This window comes from Vicia villosa, linkage group LG5 (genome assembly GCF_029867415.1).
Source record: "Vicia villosa cultivar HV-30 ecotype Madison, WI linkage group LG5, Vvil1.0, whole genome shotgun sequence".
NCBI lineage: Eukaryota > Viridiplantae > Streptophyta > Magnoliopsida > Fabales > Fabaceae > Vicia > Vicia villosa.
The window spans coordinates 145,189,424-145,213,805 of NC_081184.1; the positions used below are offsets into that span (position 1 = coordinate 145,189,424).

General features: G+C 34.0%; 2 protein-coding genes across 3 annotated transcripts; one reads left to right on the forward strand and one right to left on the reverse strand.

Annotated features, from left to right (window-relative positions):
* Positions 1-8,828: 8,828 nt before the first annotated feature.
* LOC131607668 (putative clathrin assembly protein At1g25240) lies at positions 8,829-10,389 on the forward strand. The gene has a single exon (XM_058879646.1). It carries the CDS (start codon positions 9,040-9,042, stop codon positions 10,252-10,254), a length of 1,215 nt encoding a protein of 404 aa, XP_058735629.1. The 5' UTR covers positions 8,829-9,039; the 3' UTR covers positions 10,255-10,389.
* Positions 10,390-13,942: 3,553 nt separating this feature from the next.
* Positions 13,943-15,949, reverse strand: LOC131607669 (protein BASIC PENTACYSTEINE2-like). 2 transcript variants are annotated; one of them, XM_058879647.1, is made up of 2 exons: positions 15,800-15,949; positions 13,943-15,121 (listed from the first exon to the last, which is right to left on the reverse strand). In XM_058879647.1, the coding sequence occupies exon 2, from the start codon at positions 15,114-15,116 to the stop codon at positions 14,274-14,276; it is 843 nt and encodes a 280-aa protein (XP_058735630.1). In that variant the 5' UTR covers positions 15,117-15,121; positions 15,800-15,949; the 3' UTR covers positions 13,943-14,273. The 2 variants fall into 2 exon arrangements, with proteins under 2 accessions (XP_058735630.1, XP_058735631.1); XM_058879648.1 differs by lacking the exon at positions 15,800-15,949 and adding an exon at positions 15,438-15,777.
* Between the last annotated feature and the right edge of the window lie 8,433 nt (positions 15,950-24,382).

Genomic DNA, 24,382 nt, shown 5'->3' on the forward strand with positions numbered 1-24,382 from the left:
TAGCAGTGTAGTGCAGTATGGTTGAAAATCTTACCATCCTCTTTCTCTCTCTCTCACACACACTCTCTCTCTCTCCCCCCACATACACTTTCTACTTTTCTTGGATTTTGTAGGAGAAGGAAATAGGCAAAGGTTTTTGTGTTTGATGCTAAGTTACATTACATTACACAATAGTATATATTAAAGAGGAAATTAAAATGAAAGAAAGCATAGAAAAATGAGGTGAAGAGAAAGAGAAAGCGAAGCCGAAAGCAAACATGTTTGTTATCTTCTTGTCATTGGCCATGACTTTGTCTTTCAATTCACACTTTTCAATGCATTCCTAAAGTAAAGGCAATGCTGCTACGTATAACTACTATACTATTTCTCGTAAAAAATAAAGTATACAATATTATAGATTTGTCGTAGTAGTAGTTTGTAACATATCAATTATCAAAGGTTGCTATATTATCTTACATGTATAGAGATTCATATCAAACAAAGTATACAATGCTGGATTATGTTGAGCTTCATTCCAAGAGGGACCACTGAAGAAATGACAAAGGGACCATAAAACAAATACACATCACTTAATTCCTAGTCCAAACAAAAGGATACAAAATCTGTTTATTGTGTTTCCTACTTGTCTTTTGAATAGAGGGAAAAGTCTGATCGAGGAGATTGTTTATGTGTTTTTAGCTCTGATTTAGTGTTTTAAGATTTGATTAGTTTGCTTTCTCTGTTTGCATCAGTAACTTGTCATGATTTGTATTGATACTTGAATCATGAGATAATCCATATTCTGGTTGTTAGGCTTTTATTGTTTTGGGCCTAGTTTGATGTAGTGTCACATAGCTTGGTTTTGCTCTTCTCAATCATATGTCATTTAACCTAAGAAGAGAAAACCACCCCTATATATTTTAATAGAAGTGTTTTTAATTTTTATTATGAATTATATATTAGAGAATTAATTTAATGTACCATAAATGTAAAACTTTATATATGTGTTTCAAATTATTGAGCTCGTCTTAAAGTTATTATCTTCTCGTTGCACGTGCTTAATAAGGTGTCAATTTGCTAGAATTTTTTCATTAAAAATGTTTTTGTAGACCTTAGTAGTATTATATGTGTCTTATTTTTCTTGTTCGTCGGTTGAGGCAGTTAGGCATCTCTTTGTTATCCACGAGTCGGTCTTGCCGACTTTGTATAGTGTGTTTTGGTGGCTACGGTGGTAGGTACCATTGCCTTTAGAATGTGTTTGGGTGAGATATTTGAAATTTTTTAAAGAATTCAAAATTCTAAGTAATTCAATTGAAATTCGTTTATTTTTAAATTCATTTGTATGGATGAAATATTAAAATGATTCATTGATAAATTTTTAGGATCATTTTCATAAATTTTAAAATTTTTGGGCCATATTTAGAAACTGAAAATAGGGACCAATTTGTAATTTTTGAAAATTTGAAGAACTAATTTGTAAAATTTAAAAATTATAAAGGACTTATTTGCAATTTTGACAAATTAATAATAAACAATTTAACATTTGCATTATATAAATGATTTTCGTGTTATTTGAAATTCCTTAAATTTAACTTGAATAAAATACATCATAAATTTACATCATTTTAACAGTTCTCCATATTTTTCATCCAAACAATAGATTTTGATTAAGTCATTTTTAATTTCCTCAAAAAATTATTTTTCCTCATTAAAATGTTTCATCCAAACACGTTCTTAGAGTTTAGTGGTGCTTTTAACTTGTGGGACAGGAGTTAGGAGTTAGATTATAGTTACATTGATTTAACATACTATATATTGTGTGGTTTATATCAAAGTTTCGTAAATATTTCATCATTTTTTTTATAAGAAGACTTCATCTTTTTTGATAAGACAATATTTAACTTGTTACTAGTGGATAAAGTCAAAATTGTCATGTGGAAATGGTTTTTTTAGGTAAACACTCTAGTCATTTATGTTCTTTTTATGAGTGCAAAGTGGAATCTATTATGTGATGAAGCCAATAGACATTTGTTAGGGTATTCATTTGAGGGCTTGTGGTTTTGGGTAGCAATTTGACTATTTCTCTAGTCGCGTTACAAGGTTATTCATTTTTCGTTTCTACTTCCATTTTAGCTTGATTTTTTAGTGGATGTCTTTGGCGGTATATTAGTTAGATTCTGCACGACAACCAGAATTGATCGGCGAACGATCGATTGCAATAGTGGACTTGACCTTCCTATGTGGTGGAAGAAAGGGTGACCTGCAAGATTATCACTTTAACACCTAAGTCAGTATGAGATTAAGATAGGTGAATGAGATTTGAATTCGAATTACATGAGAAATGACTCTCTCTCTCTCTCTCTCTATCTTTCTCCTTCTCCCTCTCTTATATAGTGGGGGTTATAACATTTTGATGATCTATTAGCGTGAAATATGGATATCTGTCTAATGGATGTTGGATTGAAATATGGATATTCTGTACGTGACATGCTGGATCGTTGTGCCCTCTAGACTGTAATTATTGGGCCTTATGGCCGGCCAAAAATAATTTTCCTTCAAGCCTTTGCCTCTGCTCTGTAAGGTGAGGGCTTTGTTGCATTTGCCCCCTTCTGCTGGTTGTTGCCCAGCTTGAGCAAAAAGTCACGATGCGACGTTATTGTTTCCTTGATCTACTCCAAGACAAGTAATTTGAACCATCCAATTTTTGAGTTACATTGACAAAGTTCGAACCTTCACTCGGATGAACATAAAAGGTTGATTCATTGTCGATTTGATAAACTTGAGGAGTAGCGCACCAATGCATATTAGCTATGATAGATGAAGAGATAAATGTTGAAGAAAATTGAACTAGAATCGAAGTTAGGAACAAATATGTGGAATATTAGATAAACTCTAGTCTCAACAAGAGGAAGCTTCTGGTCCGACAGGGATTAAGTATGAGGCGAAGCTTGTTCACATGTTGGTGTCGGAATTGTGCGTATTGTAGTCGAAGTTGTTCTAACATGCATTAGAGGATACATGCTAGGTAAGTTAGCATGTCGAATTGAGCTTATTTATGAAGTCATATTGTTTAAGTTATCTTATAATTTAAGTTAGCTTAGTAGTCTATAAATAGACTAGTTCTCTCAGGTTGTTGAGAGAGGTTGATTGTTGTTATTCACTTGTAATTTGTAAACCCTAATAGAAAAAGTGAGTAGAAAAACAATTACACCCGATCCTTATTTTCTTCTTGTTCTTGTTCTTGTTCTTGTTCTTGTTCTTGTTCTTGTTCTTCCCTCTTCTCTTTTTTTGTGAGAACCTAATAGGGTTTCTTGTATTTGTTCAAGAAACTCATAGTTCCGGTTTGTTCTTGATGGCACTCTGATACAACAAACTGGTGCGATGAACATGGAGAAGATGTTGTCCACAAAGTTTGAGATTGAGAAATTCACTGGAGTGAATGATTTCAGTTTATGGCACTTGAAGATACAAGCCCTTTTTGTTTAATAGGGTTTTCTAGAAGCGTTGAAAGGAGTCGAATCCATGGATGTTGCTCTAACGGAGAAGGAGAAAAACGACGATGGTAGAGAAAGCCCACAATGCCATCGTATTTAGCCTTGGTGATAAAGTTCTCCGACAAGTGTCAAAGGAGAAGATGGTGGCGAGTGTATGGTCGAAACTTGAAAGTTTGTACATGACCAAATCGTTGGTAAATTTCATCTACCTGAAGCATGCTCATTATTTCAAGATGAGTGAAGACAAAGTCTTGGCTGAGCAGTTAGATATGTTCAACAAGCAGATTCTTGATCTGGATAATATCGAGGTTAGTATCAATGGTAAATATCAAGCATTATTATTGTTGTGTACTTTACCATGTTCTCATGCTCACTTCAAAGAAAATCTCTTGTATGGAAGATATTCGTTAACCTTTGAAGAAGTTCAATCTGCCTTACACTCTAACAATTTAAACAAACGAAAGGAGCATAAACCATCTTTGTTGGTAAAGGATTGTCCGTTAAGGAGAAATTCTTGAAGAAAGATGGCAAGTTCGACAAGAAGAAGGGTAAAAGTCAGCAGAAGTATTATGGTGGTGATGTTTGCGGTATTTGATGTTATCATTGTAAGAAGAAGGGTCATATAAGTAAGGTATGCTCTAAACGGTTAAAAGATCATAGAGGAAAGGATAACGACAACACAATCATTGTTCAAGATAATTTTGACTCATCTGATCTTCTTGTGGTTTCAAGCAGTGACTCGAGTTAGGAGTGGACTATGGATTCAGGTTGCAATTGGCACATGACTCCAAACAATGATTTTTTTGAGGAATTATGTGATCAAGATAGTGGATCAATGCTGTTGGAAAACAATAAAGCTTGAAATATTGAAGGTATTGGATCTATAATATTCAAACTCCATGGCGAGCCAATAAATTTATTGACTAGTATCATGTATGTACTTGATCTGAAGAGAAGTTTTATTTCTCTTGGTGAACTCGACAATAAAGGATATGCTTTTAAAGGAGAGAAAAGTATTCTAAGAGTCATGAAGGGGTCGAAGGAAGTCTTGAGAGGCGTGAAGAAGCAAGGCTTGTATACCCTTGAGGCTGAGGTTGTAAGTGGTTCAACAGATTTTGCATCCACGAAACTTGTGTCAAAGACAAAAATATGGTACATGAAATTAGGCCATGTCAGTGAAAAGGGTATGTATGAGTTAGGGAAACAAAATCTGCTATGTGGAGACAATGTCAAAATGCTGAAGTTTTGTGAACCCTGTGTACTTGGAAAATCTTGTAGAATGAAGTTCAATAAAGGAAAACAAAGAACACATGGATCCCTTGATTACATCCATGTTTCTCTTTAGGGGCATGCAGGGTACCCTTCACGTTCAGGAGAAAGGTATTTTCTATCCATAGTTAATAATTACTCCAGAAAGTTGTGGGTATTCATCCAAAAGACTAAGGATGAAACTTTTGAAAATTTTAAAAGTTGGAAGACCCTAGTCGAAAATAAGACTAGAAGAAAGGTCAAGAGGTTGAGAACCGACAACTGCCTTGATTTTTCAATGAGGCATTCGACAATTTTTGTGTTGCCTCTATTATTGCAAGGCACAAAACTAGTGCAGGTACTATAGAGCAAAATGGTTTGGCTGAAAGGTTTGGTCGAACCATTCTTGAAAGAGTAAGGTGTATGTTGGTAAGTGCAGGCTTGTCGAAGGTGTTTTGGACTGAAGTAGTTATGACTGCATCTTACCTGATAAACATATGTCCTTCGACTGTGTTTGGTCGGGTTATCTACTAGATCTCGACAAATTTTGAGTATTTGGTTGCGTAGCCTATGCTCATATTAGGAAATGCAAAGTCAAACCTAGAGCTCTGAGATGCATGTTCATGGGGTATCCTGAAGGAGTCAAAGCTTATAGGCTATGATTCCTATAGTCAAATCACATAAGGTGTATCACAAGTCGAGATGTAGTTTTCAATGAAGCTAAAATGGCTTTCAAGAAAACTGATAACGTAGATTGAAGCGTAGGAGTATCTGAAGAGCTGGAACAGGGAGAGATTCATGTTAAGGTGGAACATGTCGATGCTGAATTGTGTATCCTAGATGAAGTCGAAGAAGAAGCACAAGATGCTGAAGATACTGAGGAAGTACAGGAAACTGTCGATGACTACATGCTGGAAAAAGATAGGCTAAGAAGAGTTATCATGCCACCTTAGAGACTTGGGTATGAAAATCTCATAACTTATTCCTTAATATCTGCAAGTGAGGTTCTATATGAAGAACCTAGAGACTATAATGAAAATATGAGGAGTCGAAATAAGACTGAATGGCTCAAATCCATGAATGATGAGATGAAATATCTTCATGATAATAACACTTGGGAGCTAATTAAGAAACTTAAAGGGGCCAAGTTATTCAGTTGTAAGTGGATTTTCAAGGTCAAAGAATTAATCGAAGGAGTGATGTCAAAAAGATATAAGGTAATATTGATCGCAAGGGGGTTCACTTAGAAAGAAGTTGTCGACTTCAATGATGTGTTCTCACCTATTGTAAATTATAGAACTTGAACAGATGGATGTGAAGAATGTTTTTTTTGGATGCTGATCTAGATGAAACAATCCTGATGAGGCAACCTAAAGGGTATGCATAAAAAGGAAAGGAAGATTATGTGTGTAAATTGAGTAGGTCTTTGTATGGCTTAAAAAAATCTCCTCGACAATGGAACAGGAGATTCGACAAGTTTATGACACACATAGGTTTCACAAGGAGTCTGTTCGACCACTGTGTTTATTTCAGATTTTGACCTAGAAACTTATTTATTATTTTGTTGCTTTATGTGGATGATATTCTCATAGCAAGCAATATTATCAAGGATGTAATGAAGGTGAAGGCTAAACTCAATAAGGAGTTCGACATGAAGGATCATGGAAAGGCTCATTGGCAAGCATTGAAGTGGATTCTAAGGTACATAAATGAGTCTCTGAGTATAGTCCTGATTTATGGTGAAGCTTGTGACGATGATAGCAAAGCAGAAATCGAAGGATATGTCGACTTTGATTATGCAGGTTGTATGAATTCTAGAAAATATATTTTTAGATATGTTTTCACTATGTTTGGCACAACAATTAGTTGGAAAGTTACACTTCAGAAGGTTGTCGCCTTATCAACCAGTGAAGCAAAATATATTGGCCTCACTGAAGTTGTGAAAGAAGCATTGTGGCTTGAAGGTTTTTCTAAGGAGCTGAGACTTCAAGGTCGAGTTATCACTTTTAATGTGATAGTCAAAGTGCCATACACTTGTCGAAGAATTCAGCCTATCATAAGCGAAATAAGCACATCGATGTAAAGACTGCATTTTGTCGGAGAATAATCAAGCGTGGAGATGTCCAAGTGCTGAAGGTTTTGAAAAAAGATAATGCTACTGATATGATCACCAAGACATTGCCCAATTGCAATTTTTTTCCATTGTATGCAGTTGATAAAGCTGCATGAATAAAATTAGTTTGTTTCTTTGATGTTGTAGAGTTTGTTCCAAGGTGGAGATTTATGGAATATTATATCGAACTCTAGTCTCGAAAAGAGGAAGTTTATAGTCTGACATGAATTAAGCAAGAGGTCGAAACTTGTTTACATGCTGCTGTCAGAATAGTGCGTGTTGTAGTTGAGGTTGTTATAACATGCATTAGAGGATACAGGCTAGGTTTGTTACCATGTCGAATTGGGCTTATTTGTTAAGTCCAATTATTTAAGTTATCTTGTAACTTAAGTTACATTATTAGTCTATAAATAGACTAGTTCTCTCAAGTTGTTGAGCGAGGCTGATTGTTGTTATTCACTTGTAATCTATAAACCTTAATCGAGAAAGTGAATAGAAAAACAATTACAACCAATCCTAATTTTTTTTCTTCTTCTTCCCTCTTCTCTCTTTCTTTGTCTGAAAGCCTAATATGATTTCTTGTGTTTGTTCATGAAACCCATAGTTTTGGTTTGTTCTTGACAATATTTCGATACAACAAAAGAAATTTTACAATAAAAGTTCTAACCTAATTGCAGTTTCAATGACAAAGATGAATAAATTGTACCAGAGACTTGTAACAAACTTTGAATGAAAATGGAGACACTCAATAGTAAAATTTGATACCATATTACGAACTAAGAATCAAGTATTATTTTTTGCATTTCTCATTAGTAGGAAGTGATTACATGGTTTTTTTTATATAGGAATTGCATAACTTGCACAATGAGTATTAAGATAATTCATTGTTAGATTTATGAGGTCATTTTTTATAAAATTTAAATTTTTTGGACCAAATTAAAAATTGAAAATTAGAGATCAATTTACAATTTTTAAAAATTTGAAAGACTAGATTGTAAAATTGTAAAATTATTAAGGACCGATTTGCGATTTTTTGGGGTCAATTTTGTAATTTTGGAAAAATGAGGACTAATTTGCAAAAATTTAAAGAAATAATAGTAACAAATACGTTCTATGGAATATGAGAGGAATTTCAAATTCTTTGATTTTGGTGTCATTTCAAAATGATTAAATTTAACTTAGATGAAATACTCTATAAATTTCCATCATTTTAACAATTCTTCATTTTTGTATCCAAACAATAAATTTTGTACAAATCATTTTAAATTTTCTCAAAACATTACATTATCTCATTAAAATACTTCATTCAAACACACTCTAACGGATTTAAGGGTATTAAAAAAAAAAAAAAAAAACCAAATGTCAAGATAATTACATACAACAGCGCATATATTATCCATGTAATAAACAAAGTGTATCTCATTCATTAAGCCAAATGCCATCACATGCAAGATAGTAGTGTATTCAATGGATGAATCTTAATAGTTAGATTCTCCTATTAAAATGGTGTACGATAGATAGAATTTGTGTAACTTTTAAATTAATCACATTTTGATTCATTCATTCATGAAAGTTTATTATTTTTTAAATAGAGAGTGATGTAATACATAAAAACAAAAAGAGAAAATAAAATATTCAAAAATAAAATATCATTGTTGTTAATACATCAACAAATACATGCATAGTGGTCTCCACGATAACTATATAGGACAAACATAAGAATGGAAAATTTCTTGTGTGACACAAAATAGTTCCATTCTATACCTCTGTCACACACTTAAACAAAGATAGTATAACTTATTTATTCACCTACACATGACAACTCATCTACTCATATTAAAAAAAAAAAGGAAAATAAAGCCTATTTTTGGAAAACATATGGTTAAAATATAGTTAAAATATTAGTAACAACCTTAACAATAACATGAAAAAAAAGTAACAACAACGTGCAATACAACACATCATTGTATAAATCGAACAAGAATTTAAGACATTGTCTTACGTTGTTATATTTCACTCTCCCTCACATCCACACGTCGTTCCTAACCACAAACAATTCAAACAACACGCAAAAACTGAAAAACCAAATCAAATCCTAAACAACAAAGGAAAAGGAGGAGAAGAATTTACAAATCAGTGGTGAAAAAAGGGTAGGGGAAATTCACCATCCTCTCCCTTTTACCATAGAGAGAAAGAAAAATTGAAATGAGGGTTTGGAGACAAGCAACAGGAATTATAAAAGACAGAAACAGCATTTGGAATGCAAAGTTTTCAAGAAAGGGTCCATGGCGCAATCCTGATCTTGAAACCATTATAATCAAAGCAACAAGTCATGATGAAAACCGTATTGATTGTAAGAATGTGCAAAGAGTTTTCAAATGGTTAAGAACCTCTCCTTTGTATTTGAAGCCTCTTGTTTGGGCTCTATCCATTAGAATGCAGAAAACCAAGAGTTGGGTTGTGGCCCTTAAAGGTTTGATGCTCATTCATGGCGTTTTCTGCATTGGTATCCCTATTGTACAAAAAATGGGTAGGTTACCATTTGATTTATCAAACTTCAATGATTCTTATTTGAACCCTTCACAAGCTTGGGGTGTGAATGCTTTTGTACGTTCTTATTTCGCTTATTTGGATCAAAGATCGGCTTTTGTTTCCTCCGAGGTTAAGAATTTAAGGAAGAACAACAATAATAACAAAGGTGAGGAAGTTGAAGAGACATTGATGGAGGAGCTTGAGAAGTTGCAAAAGTTGCAAGCATTGATTGACATGCTTTTGCAAATCAAACCAATGCATATGAATATGAGTGTTGGTCTTGTTCTCGAAGCGATGGATTGTGTCATAGTTGAGGTTTTTGATGTTTATAGTAAGTTTTGTAAAAATATTGCAGGAGTTTTGATGAGGATATATGATGTTGGTGGAAAAATGGAAGCTTGTGTTGGTTTAAAGGTTTTGCAAAAAGCAATTGTTCAAGGGGATGAATTGGCTTGTTATATTGAGTATTGTAGGGATATTGGTGTTCTTAATGCTTCTCAATGTCCTAAGATTGAAAGAATTTCTGAAGAAGATATTCAAGATCTAGAGAGGATAATTAGTGGTGCTTATTATGCTAATAAGAAAAGCATGGAGGGTGTTAATGATGGTGTTGAAAATGAGAAGAATCAAGATAAGGCCATTGTGGTAAGAGATAGCTTGCACCACAAGGAATTATCAGATAATGGTTTGACAACAGTGATTACACATCAATGGGAGATGTTTTTGGATGAGACATTGGTTGATGATGATGTTAAAGAAAGTAGTGTCATCAATGGTGAAAAGGGTAATAATGTCATAACAACCAATCCTTTTGAAGAATCATATAGCCTTGTACCTTATTGTCATGTTCATGTTAATCAAGTTCTTCCTGACCTAATTAGTTTGTAGAAGAAGTAATTTGTTATTCCACAACCCTACTTCTGTGTTAGGAAAATCTGTTACATGTGAAAATCATGTTACTATTACTATTGTTATATGATAATTAGATACTAAAATTAATGAGAACTTATTGTCATTATACTCCCCCTCCCCCTCCATTTGATGATGTTATCTTGTTTTGAAGTTGAATATCTCAAAGATTGAATATTATATTTGTAGATCATGGTCTTCACTTAATATAATTTAAATATTCAGCATTATTTATTATACCATTACTCTTCCACTCTGACAAAATTTTCAAAATATTTTTAAATTTCTAGAAATTGGAAATCACCCTAATCACTCAAAGTACAAATAATAAATATGTCTGGATATTAAAATTTGGATTCACCATTTGCTATCACATAGATAGAATACATAACACAAAAACAATTTATTTTTAGGGGTGTATCCAAATATTGAAATATGAAATCTCCTCTAATCTCACAAACACAAGACAAACAAACAATCCGAATTTACCCCATTTTTATCATATACAAAGAATGCACATGGGATTTTTCAGGATATTGAAATATGAATTCTCTCATGTTAACATCATATATACATAGAATATAGGGTTTTTTCTAAGATTGAAATCTAGATTTACTCCCGACTAATTGACAATACTTGTTTTATGACATACAATCACATCAAAACGTTTATTCCAATATTTATACAAGTGATGTTAGTTAGATATACATCAAAATACAAAAAATGTATTCAATTATATCCATGAAATAACTAACATCACATCAAAAAAAAGGTGTCACCACCTAAATACATTATAAGATAAAAACTAAAATGCATAAAAAATGTTATGATTTGAAATCTATCCAAAACACATAATACGTATGACTGGATTTCGAGGCGGTCCACTTCAAAGTAGGAAAATGTTTTTGAGAAACTATATCTTGTTAGATTAATACAAACTCGGTTATTTGCACTTGTTATAAGATGACTCATTTAAGAGAAACACATTCATTTTGACTCCGGTGTTACAATGTTAAGACAAGCAATAAGAGCATCATGAATTTCATCATTTTGTTCTTTTTTCCATATAGCCTCGTGTATGATTCCTTGTGGGCATTGAAATCTTTGATAAGATGTTATTAGACAAGTGTATAATTATCCTCTCCCTTAACTAGGAAAACTTAAACAACGTGAAAACCGCAGTAACCATCACCTTTAACATCTACACCCCGGATGTGTATGTGCATAAAAACATATATCTCTTCAATGTGTGTCCTTTTTGGTAAAGGTGGTGAAGGCAATGGTTTGTTGATGTTAGAACCTTTAATAAAACTTTTTTGGATTGTGAAATTAGAGAATCCTGATAAAGTGAGTCAACATGTTCGAAATAGGATGAAGACCATTTGGTTGAATTATTACTCAGTGTTAGTTTGACCTTCTTAGGAGGACCCTTAGTTTTTACCGGCTTCGTGGGTGGTTTCATATATGTGGTTTCTAGATAGGCTATCTTCTGCAACTGCTCTTTGATGTGCGGTTTCATGTTATAATCGAGTTTCAAAAATCTCTCTTGAATAATCTCTCATTCTCTCATAATAAATATATTTGATTTACCCTCCTCGAACACATCATCAACATCATCAAACCAGAGTCTTTTTCAGTGCGTGTGCACCTTATCCATACATATGGGTCTATCAAATTTCATGTATTTCAAAGTTAAACAAGCACATAGAAGACCATGTATTCTTCTAAGTGTACAACCACACTTGGAGCTATCTGGACCTATTTACTCTGCTCGCACAACTTCGTGAAAAATAAATTTCAATCCCGCTCGAGATATATTGCCAATTAACTATGAATATAGATTAATGTCTTTGAATTTATGTTGTAATAATGTGATGGTGCAACCAAATGATGTTTGTATCTCGCTATTATGATTTTGAATAATTTGATTCACTTATTCTCAACCCTTAACCCTTGCACAAATACCCTTTACTATTTCTCAGCCAATTCTTAAATATAGTATGAGATGATTCAACTCTATTAGTTGTAGTATTTTCAAAGTGTTACCCTTATAAGTATATGCACACAAAAAAAATTCTTTCACTTCGTATAATATAATGCTTTCAACATATTTCAAGAAATTTTAATATTTAGTGCAAACCCTTTTGAATATTGTATGGAAGATTTTACACATAATTCATTTGTAAAAAAAGTTTATTATAACATTCCAAATATCTATTATGCTTTTAAAATTTGACTAGGTTTGACCATTTTTTCGTCTTCACGCTTGATATGCTTGATCGCTACCACAAGTTTAATGGTATGTTTGGTTTAGCGGCAGGAAATGGAAAATCACGGCAGAAAATCACGTTGCCACAAAAGCTTGGTTTTGGAGCTTATGGTTTTCACGGTGAAATGGCCTCCAAACGTGCGGTGCGGTGGAAAAACGCTAAACCAAACATACCATAAGTCTATCTCTCACAAATTTGACTAGGTTTGACAATTTTTCCGTCTTTACGCTTGATATGCGTGGTCCCTACCACAAGTTTAAGTCTATCTCTCACATTTTTTGTTATATGATACAAACATATGATGTAGAAAATCCTTTTGTAACCAAATTCATCCGTGCGCTATCGCAATTAGTGATAATCACCTATGACATATTTTCTTAGTCTTTTAACAATTTCGAACACACTTCCAAAACTCACTTAAAATTATCCTCTTTTACTCCTTTTTTTTTAACATGAAACTAAAAAAAATAATTTCTATAAATAAAAATTTCTTTTCTTTAAACATAAAAGAAATTTAAGAGAAATTATTGAAAAAGTTTTCAAAATTAACTATTTGGATAGAAAAATGGTGAGTTTTGCAAAATGTAAACCATGGAGTAATGCTTTAATCTTTTTATTAAAACAAAACAGTTTATGTGAATGGTGAGTTTGAGCTGTTGACTGGAAGCTCTTTTCTTGCCATGTTGTCAGAGCTTTCATATGTTAGACACCTAAACTGATTTTTTTTTTCCTCTTGGTCCTCAATACACTTCCTTTTGTTGTGAAAAGCACCTTATTAAAAAGAACCTACCAAGGTCAAACGATGAAAACCCCTTGTGTCACAAGTTCTAACTGAAAACATTACAACAGATAAGCAAATGGCAATGTAGTGATAGGATCTAAACATGTTTCCATATCTTCAATTTGTGGTGCTAATCAAACCATGAACAATTAAGAGATAATCATCACCTTTCAATTGTTAAAGAGATTATTGCCACTATGTTCTAAACTGAAACATGGCCTAGAAATGGATATCACATTACACAGACAGTAATAAAATACTGAATCATGAACAAACACAAAACAAATAAGTGCTAGATAACTCCAGGAACCAGAGCACTGAATTGATTAACAATAGCTCAATGGTTGGCACTAAGGTCTCAACTCAATCCTATGAGTCCTTCTCTTATCCCTATTGTATAGCCTCACAAAGGAACTGTGAGGTTAAACCATGTTCTGCTAAAACTCCAACAAAAACATTGATAAAACATCTAATGAACTTCCACTTATAAATTGCGTCAACCATACACAATTATAGAAAAGGGTTAATCAGATCAACAAAGCTAGCACCTAACTGATAAACCATTAAGCCAAATGAATAATGTAATTGATTCATCATTAATAGAGAGCCAAACACATTAAAAACAACGATCACGTCAATTCAAAATTTCGATGATTTTAAATTAAATGTGAATGAGTATTATCCGATAATAGTCTATCTAGTGATAAATCATCTACATAAATGTTTAACTCCATAAAACATGGACTGTCATCATTGTAAAATAACCCGCAGATGGAAAAAGAACTAGAGCATCCAAAACTTAGATAGACGCACCACAACAGAAAATTCATGGATGACCATGACCAGAATTCAACATCTGTATGAAAAATCACACAGGTGTATACACAGGCAAAACAGACTGATCTCGAACCCAGCAGCATCAGCATCAGCATCAGCATCAGCATCATCTATCTGATTGTGACAAACTTGTTGGTGCCATGTCTAGCCCAATGAGTCTTCAGATCAATAGGGTTAGCAAAATTATAACCTTCAGCTGCAAGCTTTTCTAAAACCTTTTTGAAAGCTCCTTGGCTCATTTTCCGCCCAGCTATCCTTGCGCCACGCCTTTTGACGCTCATCGGCAAAGGATAAATTGACACATTTGTAGTACAGCAAGCTGATTGCCAACCTCCACAGCCCCATCGATAACTCTGCTGAGGACTCCCAGTGCATGAACAAACAGGAACAGGTAGACCAGAAATGTCCATTTCAATTCCATTTATTTCAAGCGCCACAGTCTTCTTCGGTGGTTTCACACCTTGAGCTGAACTATTGCCATTCTCCTTTGCCTTCTTGGGTTTCTTAGCTTTTGGAACGGTAAGAGCACCCTTTGATTTCCTTTTCTTCGCCTTGCCCCCTTCCTTCTTAACACCCAACTCTTCAATCCCATCCCCATTCTCATTTCTCGATACATCCGCCGGTGGTTGGACAAACGGCAAGGAGAGTGCCTGCGATGTTTCAGGAAAAACAGCAGCATAACTCGAATTCGCAAGCTGCATATTATAAAACCTATGTCTTGGGTTCATCCAATTATCCCTGACATAGTTCAGCTGAGCAGGAGGCTCAACAACAGCACCATCACGAGGATGAAAACCTCCATTCGCACCTACTAACATAGCCGGATCACGACCAGGAAAAAACGGTTTCGTTTCCCGATCATTAATATCAGGCATGAGGTTCAGACCAAGATTCCCACCCTTGAAGGGCTCATAGTAACCCCAATTGGGCATATTCAACACATCATCATCCATGGCAACTACAAACAACACAAAACAAAGAATCACATAAAAATTCAATAAAAAAAATCCTCTTTTCTTCTTCATTCAATGCTAATTGCTAAAATCTTAATCAAACAACACTATTCAGCCAACCCCATTAACGAAACAAGACTAAACAAATAAACAGAACATAAAAATAAATAACCAATATAACAATTAGATTGAAAATGAGAAAAATCATAAGAACATAGGCATAAATTAAATAAAAATTCAAAATTTAAATTATCGTGATTATCATTTATCAATTTATCAATGTAAAGTTCATAGATCGAGCTCGGAAGAGTCGAAAAGTACCATTTCCGAGTAAATAAAAAACGGAACTTTATTAATTTAATCGCCACAAAATTGAAAACCCTGGATCTGAATGTGGTTACAAACCCTACATTTTCCTAATAACGAAACAGAAGAATAGACATAAAAGGATAGAATCGCGTGTAGATCCGAAAATTTCATTTAGGGTTTTCAAAATCTGAGAATAGATCTAGGTTATAATGGTGAATAGATACAAATCTACAGAAAAAAGATATTTTTAAGGATGTTTCAAAAGAGAAAAAAGGACCCATCAATTCAAATTTTAAAGGAGGGAGAGAGAAATAGAGAGAGAGAAAAGGAGAGAGAGAAGGAGAGAGAGAGGGAAGAGGAGAGAGAAAACTTACTTGGTGGGTGCAAACGGTCTTTAGGTTTTGCCCCTTTCTGGAGAGAGAAGATTGAAATCTGAAAGAGAAAGATAAGAGAGAGGAGAGAGAATGGAAAAATGGAAGAGAGAGAGAAATGATTCTTAAGAAAAAATTGAAATTGAAATTGAATAAAATATTTGACTTATTATTTTAATTTGAAGAATAAAACAAAGTCGAAAGACCAAAGGGAGTGAATAATGACAGGTTTTTTTATTTATAAAAAAATACAGAAATAGATTAATTAATTAATTAATTAATAGGAAAAAATATAGAGCTATGGACGCGGACAAGATGTTTGTTGGTTTGAGAGAGACAAAATGGATTGAGAAAATTTCGTTGGATTTTCAAAAGAGTTGCCATGTTTGTGCTAGACTGTCTCACTTCATTAAACTATGTAACTTTCATGTCAAGGTCCTTGCTTTTTAACTTAATTCGATTTTAGTTTTTTTTGTAAAATTGTTATTTTATTTTAAAATTTAGAGTTTAATAGAGATATTCATATAAGTGATTTAAAAATTTTAATCTAATTTAAAAATTATTGTCATTAGTTAGCAGTATAAAATTAATATAAAATTAATTTTCACTTGCATAATTTCTTTTCTCTAAAATTTATTAGTTTTGTTTTTTTATTCTAGATGTTTGAATAAAAAAAATAATAATATGATATATTTTAGATAATATCACATCCAATAAATTTTTTTCTTCTACATGTTTGGATAAAAATAATAATATGATATATTTTAGGTAATATGACATAGAATGATTTTTTTTCTAGATGTTTGCATAAAAAAATAATATGCTATATTTCAGATAATATCACATACAATAGAATGACGTGGAATGATTATTATTTATTAAAATGCAAATTGCTTATTAAAAAAAAATTCTCATAATAATATTTTAGTTATTTTAAGTTATTAATTTATAAATATTAATAATTTTATATTAATAACTCAACTATAGATTAGCATGTGTTGGTTTATCTTTTGGAAGAGTCAAAAGCGATTCTAGAGATGTAAAATTAATTTTGGAGTAATTTTGAGGTGTTTGGTTCTTTCAAAGCAGAATTGATTTTGCCTTCAGAATTGATTCTACTAAGTCTATGTTTCGTTTCACATCTAAGGCATTCAGAATTGATTCTGGACGCCTATAATTGATTTTGACGTGTTTGGTTGATCTCAAACTGAATTGATTATGCTTTCAGAAATTAATTATAGCTTCTGAATTTAAAAATGATTTTTGTACAAAATTTTATTGTTCAACTCACTTTTACATAAATGTATTCCAACATAAATCAATTTTGTTAAACTCAATTCCTTTAAGATCAATGTTACCAAACTCAATTTTGTCAAAATAAATTATCTCTACCACCAATTCAAACACACACTTTTGGACGAGAAAAAAATAATTCAAGAAGTGTACAATTGATTATGGAATGATTTTGAGGTGTTTGGTACTTCTAAAATAGAATTGATTCTGCCGCCGAAATTGATTATACTTGAAGCAACTTTTAAGTTTAAACTTGATTTTTACACTGAAATTTATTGTTCAACTCACTTTTACATAAATATATATCCAAACATAAATCACTTAACATCCAACTCACTTTTAATCAAAATCAATTCACTCAAAATCAATTCTCTACACCGCAGAACCAAAAATCATTTCATTCAATTCAACTATCACGTATCAGTTGAGCTACAATATTTTGATACTTAATTCGTTAGAACAATTTTACATCATAGTGGCTAGATGACAAGGAGATTTTATTCGGCCACCCTACTTAAATTTTGTATTGACCAAAATGTACTTTTCATTATTTATCCATTCCAAAATTACAATTGGTCAAAATAACTCACTTTAATTGAAGTTGTAATTTTTGAATTTTCCGAAAGTGGTAGCAAAAAAGTTGGTATAAATTTTTTCTGCAATTGGTTAAAATTTTGCATTTTTACCGCATTGCAAATATTAAGCATCAACATAACACCCCACTATATTCCAGATTGTACAACTTCATTTTAAGACAATGTATACAACACATTGGAAAGGGTAAAATTTGTTGGTTCTAACAAAGATTCATGTGGTTGCTTCATTAGAATATCACATGGATTACCTTGTGCGAGTGACTTTGCAAGCCTTCAAATACAAGGTGACTGTGTTCTGTTAGAACTCATTCATATGTTTTGGAAGAAATTAAACATTGAATATTATAAAGTCACTTAATAAGATAATGGGACACAGTTGAATTTAGACGAAGAATGTGAAGAGTTAAAGAGGAATTTTTGTATATTAGATATAGTTGGGCAGAGAGAAATAAAGAATTTTTTTGGGAACTAACACATCCATCTATAACTTCCATGCGTCCACCACTAGTGAAGTACCAGCCAAAAAGGAGAAATAAGAAGAGTAAAAAAGGTCAAGAGATTGATGTGCATCATGATCCTTTTCACTGGGAGTATGTTGAGGCCTTGCAGGCAAGTCAAGCGACGAAGACATCATGTACAATACAAACTATCAATCAAATGTCTAGCAAGTCTTTAAGACATCTTTACTTGTATCAGTTTCTTGTTTTCTTACATGACTACATTAAAGACATTGTTGATGTGGAGTCTGATGGAAGTTTTGGTTTTCGTGTTATTGCATTTTTATTTGGATGGGGTGAAGAGTCATGGTCTTTGGTTTAGACGCAATTAGATGGTGAATTTTATCAAAACCATCAATTGTATTCTAAGGTGTTCCATGACACAATTTTTGAAGTTAGGAGTTCGTTGTGAGTAGGTAACTTGGGTGTTTAGCATCGTGACAAATGGATGACGATTCCTATTTTATGCTTGCTTATGAAATCAGTCATCCTATTTTATACTTGCTTACGAAATCAATCATCCTATTTTATTTTTAAATAGTTTTGGTCTTTCCTCTCCAATTTTAGTTCAAAAAATCCCGAGTTGTAAATTTTTTAAAATGTTGCACTTTTTAATATGTGGCAAGAGATTTATTAGTTTTTAAATTTTCAAGTCATTTTGTAAGTAAATTATTAATTAATTATTATTTTACATAATAAATAATAATCAATTATTTTAATTATTTTTTAAAAAATTTATATGAAACTTAATTAATTAATACAAATATTAGCCTTAAGGCCTATATCTCCAACCCAGAAGTTTACACCTAATAATGTTTGTGTGGCTATATATACACTCAAAGTAAATATATGCAAGTAAATATAAGTCATATGTCTTTCTGTTTTTTAAAAAAATTTTGGTATCCGGTCTTGCGACCGACTAATCAAGAGGGACAAATTCCACCGTTCACTAGCGGGGAAGTTCTGTGTGAACTGGCCCAACACAAAGATTAATAGCCCCTAACAGGATTCGAACTCATGATCTTGAGAGGAACACACAAAGTTTCAACTGTTTTTTTTGTTTGTTTGTATGGTGTATATGTAATGAATGTAATGAAATGATGATGATTCTCATACTGGGAATTGTTGTTGTTGGTCATTGTTTGATAAAAGACGAACTTTGTTCCTTTGTTTGTCTACTAAGACTTTGGGGGAAATTGTTCTTGTATTTGTGGTTGTTCAGAAGCCATGGCAGCACAATGTAGTATAACCAAGAACTCATAGAAATGAAATGCATCGCAATGTTGTTTAGATATGGCTGCTGCATCGTATATTGAGGTTGGTTGGTTGGAAATCTTTCATATTATGCTACCTTTTTCTTGCTAAATTTGAAAGTATAGTGACTTATCCATATTTTGGCTTCAATGTGATCGGCAATCGAAAGAATTCATACAATGGCTTTTTTAAATCTCTCAAGCTAAACTAAGTGCTCTCATCAAATGATTGATCCTTTGAGAGTGATTATCTGTGTACTTTAAATTTGTTTGTCTTTCTCATGTTTCTAGAAGTCACATTTGTTGCCCAATCTATTTATTGAGGGAATGCTTTTTTCTAGTTTTGAAAGATTGGTCAAAACTTAACCAGAATTTTTTTTTCTTACTTATAAATATAAATAAGATAAAATTATATTTATAAAAAAAATTTATTTTTTAAGTTTATTCTTATAAATAAAATCAGAGGAAGTAATATATAAAGGTATCAAACAAAGATAAAATCATCAAAGAAAAATAAAATAGTACGTAAAGTATTTTTGGGACATGAATCTTCTGCACTCCATGCACCAAGTCTTTCTCAAATTCTCTCCATCATCATCTCTATAAAAAAAATTCCTGCTACCTCTTTTTTACATTATCTTCTAAATTCTATTACTAGGGAGAACTTGTTTTGGTAATTTTTCAATTATGGGTCTAAATCGTGTTATCCTTTCTAGACTACAACAAAAGGAATTTAATTTATGAATTACTAGTACACATCGTAAAAATATAATAATATTTCTATATTTTAAAATTATATTTTCGAATTCACATTAAACATACACGAATCATTTATTTTTGAACAACGCTTCAATTTATGATTAAATTTACTTAGAAAATACATTTTTGAATTAGAGCATTCGAAGAAATATTTATGAAATCTAAAATGGATTTTCGAATTTTTATATGATGTTTTTTTACCCCATAGGTTTTATTAAGAAATTTCCCTATAATAATAAGTGATAGACCCAATACTTTAGGGGATTTAACTTACCACCCCATAGTTGATCCTGACACCCTCTAAATTGAAAAAAAAAGTCCATAATAATCCTACTCAAAATTTTCACCATTTTCTAAATTCACGCGCACCAACCGAAAATTTAAAAAATTCCGGGGTTTTTTAAGGTTGTGTTAGAGGAAATTTTAAAATTTCCGGTAGTTCAATTTTTTGGAAAAATTTTAGAAATTTCAAAATTTACGGTACCTTATTCTTTCACTAACTATTTTTCGTTTTCTATTTTTTCCAGAGAGGACTAGCGGGAAGGACGAGTCCATTGAAGGCAGGTTGACCAATAGGGAGGTAGCTCAGGCCAGGGATGCTGAGGCAATCCAACTACGGGCTGGACGAGTTGCTCCGACTAGTTCTCACTGAAAACAGATGGCTGAGCAGGCCCAGGGTCAGCTCCGCGCACCCCGACATCGAGCTGCTAGAGTTTTTAATGGTGTGGAGGTACCTGCTGCTCTGTTGAGGAGATGGCTCTCATACCTCCTTAATCAAAAATTAAGAAGAGACATACTTTGAGATGTCTTTCGCTAAAACATATGCCCCTATTTATACAAATTAAGATTGATTATAGACCATACAAAATTGTAAGTGAAATCATAATCCTACAGAATCATCAGCAAAATCCAGATTGTTAATAAAATTTTGAGTTAATATACTATCGAAAATTTCACCCTTCAACTAAATTTCTGATACAAAATGGTAGATTTTGAAATTTTCTGAAATAATCGTAACTTCTCAAAAATTTCAAATGACTATCGAAAATTTCATACATATAAGAAATTTTTAACATAGTATCAAAAATTAAGTTCGAAAACGTTATTCTTTTTCTTACAAGGGATATTTTTGGTATTTAAAAAATATGGGGGTGTCGGGTTTAATTTTGGAATGGTAAGTTAAATTCTCACTACTTTAACAAGAAAATGAGGAATCTACAAGTCACCCCTATTTTTATACATGGCAACCCCCCCCCCCCCCCATTTTTTTTATTCCAATTTTATTTTACCTCTGGGGAGATGCAAGTAATTTTCGGACGAAGTTTCCGGTAAAGCCTGCAAAAATTTTGGTACAAGATACCAGATTTTTCAATTATACTAAAATTTCCGGTGAAACATACCGGAAATTTCCATTATAATGAAATTCCCGGTATACTAGATATTTCAAATTTCTAGGGAGTATCGGAAATTTCATTATAACTGAAATTTCCGGTATATTTCAATATTAATTTTTTCAACGGTTGAGATTTTACCGGCACTTTTGGAGGATCCTGGTTGCACTGACACATATGTGTGGTCTAGAATGCACCACTATTTGTATAAATAGGGGTCTTAGGAGTATTAGATAACACACCTCAACAAAATGCCTCTTCCTCGGTATTTGATTAAAGTATCTGTGTATTTCAATGGCCACAATCCTACTGTTCAAACCAAGATTCCAGATGACGCCGAATCCTTTGCCACCTTGAAAGAAAAGTTGAACAATTTGCTTCCTGATTCCAATAACAGAAGGGTGACAAAGATCGAGTTTCGGGAGGACTGGATATATACAAATGGAAGGGTGAAATACAACTTAATCGAGTTGAAGAACGATGACGATGGAAGGCCATGTGGAAATCATTTCTCCGTAGGATAATTAAAGGTCTGATAGAATTGGATGCGCAAATCCAAAGATCCGTGGACGACATAATGAAGTGTCTGAAACGTCCAGAGTCATCCGTTAGTGCCTAGGTTTTTTCATGTTTCGGAGTACTGTTTATGTTTGTTGTTTGTCATCTGAAGTTTGTTAACTATGTTTGTTTGTTATTGATGTTTTTTTATCTACTCGAAACATGTAATAGCAAAAAATATTATGCAATACAAAATATGTCCGTACAAAATATACATATAATACAATCATAAAAAAATAAATCTACATAGGCCCTCCACGGGCAACAAAGCTAAAATACTATGGACCTCACCATTAGGGTTCACCAAACCCATGAGGCTATCTAAGTGAACGACGATGAACTGTAGGCGTCTGTCCTGGTCACCTGCGGGAGGTGGAGGTGGTGGTGGATTGGAAGAAGCCCTGGTACTTGAAGGCCTTGGAACATCAGATGTTGCACCAAGTGGTAAGACCCTAAGGTGTGACACATTGTGGAACCACTCCAGGTATCCATCCTGGAACTGCCTAGGTTGGTGAACCTCAACGTCTGTATCAGTGATCTCACAGGGGGAGCTAATGACGTGACTCTGAAACCATCGATCAATGGCACTTGCTGGAGCCTCTGGGACTGGACGTGGGAGGCCCTGTATATTTCCATACTGGCGTAGACACCTATCAAGCAAGTGTCTAGCCACATGGCTCTCCCATTAAACATACCCTGAATATAAGAAAGATACATCAAAAGCACGATGAGAACGATGACCTGCATACGGTGTCTAGATGAAATCATCTAGCGTCAGAGCGTCCAGCCTCTGTCTGTACTCAATCAACCCTCCTAGAATGGCCTGTTTGGCCTTCCACCTCTTTGCACATGGGTCAGTAGCCGTAACACGCTGGATCTTCCGCTTACTGATGTGAGGGAAGTGCTCGTAGATCCAACACTGCATAAATAAGAATCATCAAGCGAAGATAAATTATAATAAAACACAAAAATCTATGTAAAAAATTATAATATATTTGTAACAAGCTCAGATAACCAGCAAGCTGTCTGGTGTCAGGACGAGATGTAGCATCAAGCTCTGTGTACAACATCGTCAATGTCGCTACTCCACAAGCCCTACATGGGGTGTCAAGGGCGCTGAATAGAGAGATAACACACATTTATATAAACTCTAGACTTGTCCGCAAAGAGAGTACATGCCACTAGATGTAGCATGTACGCCCTAACGGCAGCCTGGTACCTCCCTGCATCCACAAGCTCCTGATAAATCCTCCTTAACCAAGACATCCTAAGGTGAAAGCCCCGAGTCTCACCAAACTCACGTAGGAACGCCGCCTCATAATCTCCAGAGCTTCCATCACCATGCGCACCACCGTCGCCTGGTCTTTATGAACTGGTGTGAAAAACATACCAGCAATCGAAAGGTGAAATAGGGCATCCACATCATCCAAAGTCACTGTCATCTCCCCAAATGGAAGATGGAAGGATGATGTCTCCGGGTGCCACCTCTCAACAAAAGTTGATAACAGCGAGGCGTCCGACATTGTCAAGGAGCATCCAGCAAAGTCCATCAGATGGAAGTCCTCAACTATCCTCCTAACCTACTCAGGCATCGGTCTCTCGGGTAAGTTCTTCAACTTCGACTCGTGAGAAGCGACCATCAACACTGGTCGCTCCTGACAAACAATTACAATTAAAACAAATTATTATAAATAAAATCGCGTAATAAAAATTAAGCACTTAAGCAATGTTACATACCTCGCCCTTTCATATCCTATAAGTGACACGGTCAGCGTATCCCATCAACACGGACCTGTCAGAAGGTCCTCTGGGGAAAGCTCCATCAGTGTATACTGATGGCTCCGTAGATGGACCGGTGGTGGTGTCTGTATCCTGCACCACCCGTTCTTGACCTATTTGATCATCAGCCACCTCAACCTTAACCTCTATCACCGGCTCCCTAACCACAACTACCGGCTCCTCTACCTCAGTCACTGGCTCCCGAACCACTGCCACCTGCTCCCCAACCTCAAGCACTGTATCCTCAACCTTAGTCACCGACTCCCGAACCACTGCCACCCGCTCCCCAACCTCAGGCCCCGCATCCCTAACCTCAGCAACCTCAACCTGAACCATCTTCTCCTCCACAGGAGTGGATGCTCTACCGGTCCAGCGGGGAGGTGCGCGTAACCCCCTCACCGCCTGCTGCTTCGCCATCCGTTTCCGGTTAGAACCGGTCGGAGGAAGGCGTCCGACACGT

Coding starts and splice junctions, on each gene's coding strand:
- LOC131607668 (XM_058879646.1), top strand. CDS start 9,040: ATGAGGGTTTGGAGACAAGCAACAGGAATTATAAAAGACAGAAACAGC.
- LOC131607669 (XM_058879647.1), bottom strand. CDS start 15,116: ATGGATGATGATGTGTTGAATATGCCCAATTGGGGTTACTATGAGCCC.